Source organism: Panicum virgatum, chromosome 3K, assembly GCF_016808335.1.
Source record: "Panicum virgatum strain AP13 chromosome 3K, P.virgatum_v5, whole genome shotgun sequence".
Taxonomy (NCBI): Eukaryota; Viridiplantae; Streptophyta; class Magnoliopsida; order Poales; family Poaceae; genus Panicum; species Panicum virgatum.
The window spans coordinates 554,119-564,117 of NC_053138.1; the positions used below are offsets into that span (position 1 = coordinate 554,119).

Here is a 9,999-nt window from a genome sequence, read left to right on the forward strand (position 1 = left end):
CGCTTATTTTTTAAAAATATTTTGCCCAGGCCCAGGCAGACGGACGGTGCTCGATCAGCTAGCTTCTGGAGCTACCTAGTAGCCAGCAGGCATGCATGCACCCTCGCCAAGATTTGACGCATGCATGTATGGCTGGCTGCTGGGGCCCACGCATGTTGTACTAGCTTATTAAATAGCTAGCTGCTGGGGCCCACGTACATGCATGCATCTGTCCGAGGCCCTGTTTAGTTCGTTTTAAAATTTTTTTTGAGTGGTAATCTTGCCAATTTGAAGTACTAAATGAAGTCTATTTACAAAACTTTTTGCATAGATGAGTTGTAAATCGCGAGACGAATCTAATGATGCTAATTAATCCATGATTAAGTAATAATTAGTGGATGGTTACTGTAGCATTAATGTTGCAAATTATAGATTAAGTAGTCTCATTAGATTCGTCTCGCGATTTACAGCCCAACCATGCAAAAAGTTTTGTAAATAGACTTCATTTAGTACTTCAAATTAGTAAGATTCCTTTTCACTTTAATGCGTTTACGATTTTTTTGCATTTAAGAGGTGGGAACTAAACAGGCCTGAGCGTCTGGACAGGATACTGCACACGAATTTCAGCAACCGTACCGTCGTCGGTGTGTGCACCCATCTGTCTGTCTGGAGGACCTTCAGATCGCGATCCATACTCCCACTACTCTAGTGCTAACTTACTCCCTCTATTCACTTTTGATAGCTATATTTCAAAAACTTAAATGTTCAAAAATGATAGCTATATTTACTATTAGCATGGGTATTGACAATAAATAGCACTAGTTACAAAGAGTTCCTAGTTAAAACATTGGAGGACCAACAAAAAAGTCTGTGACATTTATTAGATTGATAAGCACACTTGTGGTGCCCTTGGTCATTGTGTCATATGGAAATATATCTATCAAAACTGAATGGAGGGAGTATATCCTTAGCTTAATTTCCAACGCGCGAGTAATTAATAATTAGCTGGGAGTACGTGTTTATTTGGATCCACCGACAAATTGCATTGCTAATTATTACATTAATAGACAATGCTACCCCTATATATATTGGAAAATTTAACCCAAGGATATGATGTAATAATGAGATATTTTATTTATATATCGTATTAGATTTGTTCTAATACGGTCTTTTTACGTTTTTACGATATATACCAAATTTGTTCTAACCCAAGGATATGAGGTAATTAATACGGTCTTTTTACGTTTTTATTTGGAATTAGCTAGCTGGGTTCAACTAGCTAACAATGAGGTAATATTATTAGCTAGTGAGGGACCAAAAGAGCGACCAGAGAGGGGGTGAATGAGAGCCGATAAAAATTCTCGCAAACTAAAACTCTGGCTTAGTCCCAAAGAGCTCACCCAACCCTCGGATCCTAGGCACAGCGTGGAGCAGCTATGGAGGAGCTACACCAATACAAAAAACCCTAGGAACAAATGAAAACCAATGCGGAAGCACACAACGAGAAGAAGCCGCTTAAAAGGCGCACGGTATAACTCACCGGTTGATCCGACGCACCGATTTGAACAGCATCGGTTCAACCGATGAGCAGAGCCGGCAACAGAAGAAAAAGCAGCACCGGTTGATCCGACGTAGCGAATATCAAGGCATCGGTTCAACCGACGATGTTACACCGGATGAACCGATAAAATCCAAATCGAGCGCCGGCGTAGTTGTCCAGAGACACTTCAAAACAGTCTTAACGACCACCGGTTAAACCGACGCCAATAGGACTTGAAACACCAGTGCAGTTGTCCAGAGAGATAGCAAATCAAATCCAACTGATCACCGGTTAAACCGACGTCTAGAAAAATCTATACGCCGGTTGAACGCACAAAAACTGCAAGCCCAGCAGTGACACCGGTTGAACCGATGCTCGTGGTAGCTAAAACATCGGTGCAACTGAAGAACACCAGAAAACCCTAATTTCAGAGAAACGTACTCACCGGTTGATCCGACGCATAAACCTTCAAAGCATCGGTTCAACCGGTGCTAGGAAAAACTGAGTCCAGAGAGGTTTTTCCAGCCCGCGTTTCTTGACAAACTCAACGATCGAAGGATCAAATCATGTCCAAACCTTGCCAAACTTCGTAGGCACGATCACAAAAGGACTTGTGAACATGTCCACGGAAGGAATCAACGAATCACTCTATGGTTTGGGAGGAATCGAAGAAATTCCGAGCAAGATTAGGGTTTTCTCAAGAACGCAAAAACTTCAATTCGAAAAGACTTGTGATTCCGGAGGGTTTAGCACTAGACTAGATGGGTTTGAATCATCCCAAAGAGTCACGAAGTCATCAAGAACAAGCCAATCATCTAGTCCTCATGAATCGACGAAGGAAAATCGAATTCATTCAAAACAACGCACGAAAACGTATGAGATTGACATGAATTCAAAAGCCCGGAGGGCACAAGGAGGATTGGGCCTCCTTTCCCACACAATCTCAGTACAAAGTCTTCAAAAATCCATCCCTAAAATCCTAAGCCTAGAGAGGAAAGGGAAGAACCAGGAAGGAGGAGGAGGGCACTAGGAGAAGAGGTGGGCGGCTTGGTCTGGCTGTCTGGCGCGCCGGAAAGAGAAGAGAGGGGTGAGGGGTATTTAAGGTGCCCACGCAGGGGTCCAAAATACCCTCGACTCAAACTAAACACTAAAACGCCCGTAGGGGCAAAACCGGAAATATGTACTCGATCTCATCCGACAACGGAGTTTCTTTCTTCGACTCGAAACCTTCTCTACGATGCCGCCATGTCGATGAAGATCCTGTTCGCAGTTTTTGGGGGGTCCGCGAAACCCGGGTAGGTGGCCGGTTTTGAGAAAACCGCCAAAACTCCACGCGCGGGAAGATTCCCGCCTCCACGCCGTTCCCGCCTCGGCCTTCTGACGGCCCTAGACGCCGTCCGACGCCTGTCACCTCCTCGCCCGCAGCGAGGCCCTAGACGCCGTCGACGCCCGTCGCCTCCGTCAGTCCCGAGACCGACGCCCGTGCCTCCACGACTCGGCGTCTTCAACCGCCGTCCGCCTCCTTGATTTTGTGGCGCAAACCAAGAAACCCGCCTTCCGTCGCCGCTTGCGTCCTCGATCCAGGAGTGGACGCCACAGCTGCCGCCCGGCCCGAGCTCCTCCACGGCAACTCTCCGTCGACACTCGACGCCCGTGTACCTGCAATCCAAAGACCAAGCGTACGATCACACCGCACGGTTGACAATTCACTCATCACAAGCAGGATAGAGTACTCTCATTCCTCAGCTAGTCCATTAATTAGCTGATGTGTTCGGATATCCGTATTAGCTAAATTTAGCTAGCTAGCTCTGTTTAGATCCTCTAGTTGGGGTCTGCTTTATTTTTGTCTCTCCCTTTTTGGCCGGCCGGTTTTCTTCCTTTTACGAAGATATATGCTCGAGCTTTGTACAGTGCTAACTCTTTTGTTCTTGTCCGTCTGACACCCTTGTTTTTAATATAGCGGGCAGCTCTCTTGCCGGTTCGTTTAAAAAAAAAACAGAACTATACTACTGCTAGCCTCTTAATTTTTGCTGGACAATTCATTACTGCTACGTCTAACTAACCATATCATGTGTGTGTATACGTGTCGGAGGAGGAGGAAGATTGCTGGAAGGATCGATGCATTGAGATGGACGGATGGATTATATTGATGTATCCATGTTTAATTGTGTGATAATCACTCACATCTAACACCCAAACCCTCATTGACATGACTCAATCAATGCAATAATTGTGTGATAATCACTCACATCTAACACCCAAACGCTCACTGACATGACTCTGAATCAATGCAATGCAATGCAACGCGGCCTCCACTCAACTGCATGCATCAAATGAATTGAACCATGAACATGTGTCTGTCTGTCCCTGCAGCATATACTACTACTTTGGTCATGTTAGGCGGCAGCCCCTCTCCATCGATGATCGAAGATGGTCGGCCCGCCCCAACCCCCAACTGCCTCCTGCCGCTCCATCTCTTAACTCCCATCCCATGACGGAGACCCACACCACACACCACACCACCAACGTACCCTATGGTAGCTGCAACCATGGACAAGGATCCACCGACGACTGCATGCGCCACACCACCCTTGCTCTATTTATAGACCAACATTCCCTTGCACTCCCTCCTCACCAGCACTTGCTTGTCATTCCCAAGCAAACGCATTCATCCAGCACCGGCCGCACTCAGCTCGTCAAGCTAAGTTCACATTCACGCACAATCCAAGCAATGGCTCGCGCTCATCAGGTCGTGGCTATCGCCGCCGTTGCCGCCGTCGTGCTGCTCGCCGCCGCGGCGACCACCACCGAGGCCGCCGTGACCTGCGGGCAGGTGAGCTCGGCCATCGGCCCCTGCATCGCCTACGCCCGCGGCACCGGCTCCGGCCCCTCCGCAGCCTGCTGCAGCGGCGTGAGGAGCCTCAACTCGGCGGCCAGGAGCACCGCCGACAGGCGCGCCGCATGCAACTGCCTCAAGTCCGCCGCCGGCAGGGTGAGTGGCCTCAAACTTGGAAACGCCGCAAGCATCCCCTCCAAGTGCGGAGTCAGCATCCCCTACACCATAAGCCCAAACGTCGACTGCTCCAGGTAATTAATTAATCCCTTAATTATATATATATATTATATATTAATTATACACATGATAATATATATATGACTAATCAATGCAATGCAAAAAAAACTAATCAAAATTATATATATATTCTTGCTGCAGGGTGAGCTAAACGACGACCAGTACCGTCGCTACCTATCTACTTAATTATCGTCTATGATCGAGTTCGATGATGATGAATAAAAATCTCTCCGGCGTCGCGTGCACTGTCGTCATGCGCTAGCTCAGCTCGCGTGGTACGTCGTCGCTCAGCATGTGATGAGCGATCGAGAGACGGAGTCCTCTCCGATCCTTGTGTCCTTTTGCATGCTTCGTACGTTTTGTGTCTGCATCTGCATAGTAGTGTGTCCTCCATTTCCGTTTGGAGGAGACCCACTCTGTACCTTGTCCACTATACCTTTTAATACATCATACACCACTTTTTTGTACGCTCCATGACTTTATTTCGATGCTTCTCTGCTTCATTCCTCGTCTCTCCTGCTGCAAATATTTTTTATTTACAGTTTTACACAATTTCTAAAAAATGATGAGTAAAATCATTGTATTATTATTGTTCTCTATCACCGCCCTGCTATCAGATACATAGTTGGATCAATAACACAGCTATTTATGAGTTGAGCGATTAAATTGGATTTGACCGAACAAGTTATTAAGGGATGGTGACTGAAATATAAGATGCATGGTTTCAACAATCAATTGAAAAAAAAATGTCACTCATTTCTATCAGAGATGCGCATGGCACGCTGTATTCACCACAATCGACCTCTTTTTTTTTTCTTCATATTTCATCAATGTTCCTATTGTCCTTGATTGATATCTAGTTGTAAAGGTTGATTGTTTATTAGCGCTAGCTACTAACAAACATCTAAGTTGACATATTGACCTATTCTTGTCACTTGATTATGGATGATGTTGAACTTATTTGTTGCTATCATGTTGTTGAATTGTTCAACATTTCATCTTTGAATCAGTTTAAAGTTTATTGATATACTTAGAATTTTTGTTTAAAACTACAAACCAAATAAACCAAATCAAAATAATGTATTTGTTTCTTCATTTTTCTTTTCTAATTTGAAACTATTCTTTTAACTAGCTAAACTAAATGATAATAACATCACTACCAAATTTCCTAGCCCTAATGTACGTCTTATGAATTGTACTATAACATCAAGGCCATCGAAAAGACTCTTTCAAATAAATATGCACGTGAAAGATAAAAAGTTCAAAATCTAGAGAGAAGATTTGAAAGCAGATACAAAAATGTTATTGTGGAGAAAAATATTTCAAAGAAAGTAAAACAATAAATAATGAAAGAGATATAAGTAAGATGGTCCTGTTAGGCCAATTCATCTACTGATCCACATGCTCACTTGGGCTTCTCCCAACTAAGTGTGGATAACAAGAAGGCCCAAAACAAGTCCACGTATCCAAGTGGGTCTTTGATTATTCCAGTAAGTAATCCTTAATGAGCTAATCCGATAAAAGGTCTTAAAAGAGTAATTTTTCCCATGCAAAATGGAATCTTACTGTGAAGCCTTTGAGAAGGCGCCGTTCTTCAGTGTGCTAGGAATTACCCTCTTGTCTCCAAGTATGGAAGCTGCAGAGCCTGTTTCTGTAGATCTTATCATTCCAACTGCTCGCGATCGGGATTAATCTGAATTCGCAAGTACCAAGCACTTCTAGTTCTGGGCTACGTACGTCGACCCAGTAGCTAGGCGACAACGAGTAGTATCGTGAGCAGGGAGACTTGCAACAAACTATTATTGTAGTATATGGAGCAATGGTGTTTTTGAGGTAGAATCTCATAAGATGCTAGAGTAAGATTTTTAACATAAAACAGAGAAAGAGAAAGGGTCATATACACATTACTGTTGGTTCGTTCGCTCCGCTGTTTGAATTAGCCGTAACTAAGTGGTGGTTGTATAATCAATGATTATAGTATCACTACCAGTAACCGAACACAAGAATTGGGCTATACTTTTTATCCATGTTCCAAATCGGTAGTCATAATCACCACTGGTTTGTGTTGTTAATTAACGAACAATGATTGCTTCTGTCCCAAGAATCTAGCTGGACTGGGCAGTAGCTCATACACATTCATAAAACATCAGTTGACTTCTTCAGCACATTTTATATGGCCTTGTTTAGTTCATGATTTTTTTTGGATTTTTGGTACTGTAGCATTTTTGTTATTATTTGGCAATTAATGTCCAATTATGGACTAATCAGACTTAAAAGATTTGTCTCGTCGTTTGCAGTTAAACTGTGTAATGAGTTATTTTTCCAATTGCATTTAATGCTCCATGCATATGTTCGAAGATTCGACATGATGTGTACTGTAGGAAAAATTTTGGAAACTAAACATGGCCAAATCATATATACACATGCATCCCTAGACTCGACCGGAGGGGGTATTGACGCCCCGCCGTTTTTCATTAAGAAGAAGCGGCTTCGGCTTCGGGATCAAGACCCTCACCCCCCCCGGAACCCTAGCTTCTCTGGCCAACGAGGGGGGGGGGGTTACTCTTAGCTTGAAATTCACTCACACTGGGAGTCAAACCCAAGACCCAGGAGTGCTACCGGAGCTATATAAGAGCATATTTGGCAATTAAAGCCCCCTACTTGAGGATAGATTGATAGGTGGATTCCAGAAAAGTAGGGGGAAATAAGGACTCTTGCTGGAGTTGAGCATAAAAAATAGAGTCCAATAAAATAAGGACAACACCTACTTAGCAAAGTAGGGGTCTGAAGCAGGGGCTATTACTAGAGATGCTCTTACCAAGTTAGCTAGATGCCCTTTTGCATATACACATGCATCTCATTTGAACATGTTTTATTCATAGAACATATGTACACGAATTAATAATAAAAAATTTGACATGTTTTTTAATTTTCTTTAAGTACGGAACAATAATAATTTGGAAGATGATAAACAACGCCATCAAGTTGCACAGAAAAAAAATAGTTGATGTCACTGAAAGTTTTGCATCAAGTTTAAATTACCTCAGCATCATGTTTGCATTGAATTGGTCTTCGGTGTCGTGAATGTGTGCATGAACTATTATTATTCATAAAAGTCATGTGAATTGTCCTACCTCAAACATAGGTAGGGGTTTGAAAAAAGACAAGCTATACACATGGCCAGCCTTTGTTGTTAGGGATCGGACGAAGTAGATGCGCCATCATGATCTATCAGTTACAGAGTGTCAATGTATGTAGAACCCGTGAACTAGCTAATCAGCTTACTGCACACATGATCCTTGTTGTGATGATCCCACGATATAGATCCTTTTTCTTTTTCTCTTTTATCTAGTTAATATTAATACAATATGGTAATTCCATAGGTTTTACAAAGACAAGAAAATTGGTGTCATCTTTAGCTTATTATGAGATAACAAATTATTGGATGATGAGCTCTTTATTTATTTTCATCATGTGCCTAATTAAGCTAATAGACTAATGAGCCAACAAATTATTCGGCGCTAGACACAATAACATGCATGATGTGAAGTTGGAATTAAAGTTAGTTGGTTGCATGTGTTTCGACTTCCAAAAAAAAAAAAAGAAGTTGGTTGCATGTGAACACAAGTCGTGGCTGAGAAGCATCCACGCGCGCCTTGCGTATGGGAGAGAGTAATGCCAGTTATATTAGCTAGCAATGGAATGTTTGCTCGTGATGGATCGATCGAGATGGTCGGAGCTTAATTGTTGGCTGGCTAGTCGTCGTCTATCTTGCATCTATGTACAGAGACGTGGCAACGAACATTTTAAGGCTAGCAGATACCATTGTTAATTTTTTAGATTAAGAGAAAATTCCAGTCTTGAATATTCGTAAGTCAATATCCACAACTAAATTCACAGAAATGTAACACTTAGGCTATCAGTACATGTCGAGCCCTCATCAAATCAAATCTGTGTACATGGACTTCAGCGTTTAGTCAGATTCCGAACACTATATATCCAACACTTTGATCGAGCATGGGTGCAAGGAAGACTTGGAATTACGTGGATAATCAATAATGATATAGTTTGCAATGATGACAATAGTTAATTAATTGGCCTGGAATGATGTATGCATATAACATCACATCAGCATGTATATATCCTCATTGGATTTTTCTCAATCTTTATCACTGTTGTGGTACCCCTTTCCTCAGGGAATCGCAGAAAACTACACGTCCAACGCGATCAGAAGTTGGCAGCAAGCTGAAGTTGCCTTGTATTACTAGGTAGCAGTCCAACGCCCAACGACCCGGCCATGAATAATGGATCATTCAATCATGCATTGATGCAGATGGAGACGTGGAGTACGGATCATATATATTACTCTCCTTTTCCCAAAAAAAAAAGTAACTCTCCAGTGTAGTGGACGACTAACGACCTGATGAGCTGAGCTCCGATCCGGATCCATCCTCTATTTAAACTGGCCCCTGCTGGTGATCCTGCTCATTCCCCCACAGCACAAAGCAGCTAGACATCCACTCAGCTCACACACTGCAGCTAGCATTTGCTTAGCTTAGCAGGAGCATCATATCGATAATAATAATACAATGACAATGGCTTTGATGATGAAGAACAACAGGATGCAGGCGGTGGTGGCGTTGGCCGTTGTCATGGCAGCTGCGGCGCTGGTGGCGTCGGCGTCGGCGGCCATCACGTGCGGGCAGGTGGGTTCGGCGCTGGCGCCGTGCATCCCGTACGCGACGGGGAAGGCGAGCGCGCTGCCGTCGTCGTGCTGCGGCGGCGTGCGCAGCCTCAACAGCGCGGCGCGGACGAGCGCGGACCGGCAGGCGGCGTGCCGGTGCCTCAAGAGCCTGGCCAGCACCGTCAAGTCGGTGAACATGGGCACCGTCGCCACCATCCCCGGCAAGTGCGGCGTCTCCGTGCCATTCCCCATCAGCATGTCCACAGACTGCAACAAGTACGTCAGTATATGTACATGATTCGTGCCGCGATTTATTTTAATTTCTTCTTTAATTTGGCGCATGCATGCAGGGTCAACTAAATTAATGGTATGTACATACCAGCTGATCGACGATGAGAAGCTTTGGTGACGTCGTCCTTCACAAGATCTGCTGTAATATACATGTTGTACTCGATCTGTGTGTACGTGCGCATATATATACATGTGTACATGCCTATGTACGATCGATGTTATGTGCACATGTATGCTTGTGTGTCCTGCTGTAATAATCGAGACAGAGAACTGCTGCTACACTGTTAGTTCAGTGCTGCTTCGACTGGCCTACTAGCTTGTTCAGACAATAACTATTAATCGTTCTGCTCTAAATATGGACTATGGCACGCTGTCGGTGGTGCTTGCTTGTTAAGGACATGGGCAGGCTAGGATCACAAAGGTCAAGCTTCG

General features: G+C 43.9%; 2 protein-coding genes across 2 annotated transcripts; both read left to right on the forward strand.

Annotated features, from left to right (window-relative positions):
- The first annotated feature begins 4,090 nt into the window (after nucleotides 1-4,090).
- LOC120696539 (non-specific lipid-transfer protein 2-like) lies at nucleotides 4,091-5,066 on the forward strand. Its single transcript, XM_039979488.1, has 2 exons — nucleotides 4,091-4,606; nucleotides 4,734-5,066. Exons 1-2 carry the CDS (start codon nucleotides 4,095-4,097, stop codon nucleotides 4,741-4,743), a joined length of 522 nt encoding a protein of 173 aa, XP_039835422.1. The 5' UTR covers nucleotides 4,091-4,094; the 3' UTR covers nucleotides 4,744-5,066.
- A 3,899-nt stretch (nucleotides 5,067-8,965) lies between these two features.
- LOC120696545 (non-specific lipid-transfer protein 3-like) lies at nucleotides 8,966-9,921 on the forward strand. Its single transcript, XM_039979497.1, has 2 exons — nucleotides 8,966-9,552; nucleotides 9,627-9,921. Exons 1-2 carry the CDS (start codon nucleotides 9,182-9,184, stop codon nucleotides 9,634-9,636), a joined length of 381 nt encoding a protein of 126 aa, XP_039835431.1. The 5' UTR covers nucleotides 8,966-9,181; the 3' UTR covers nucleotides 9,637-9,921.
- Nucleotides 9,922-9,999: the final 78 nt, after the last annotated feature.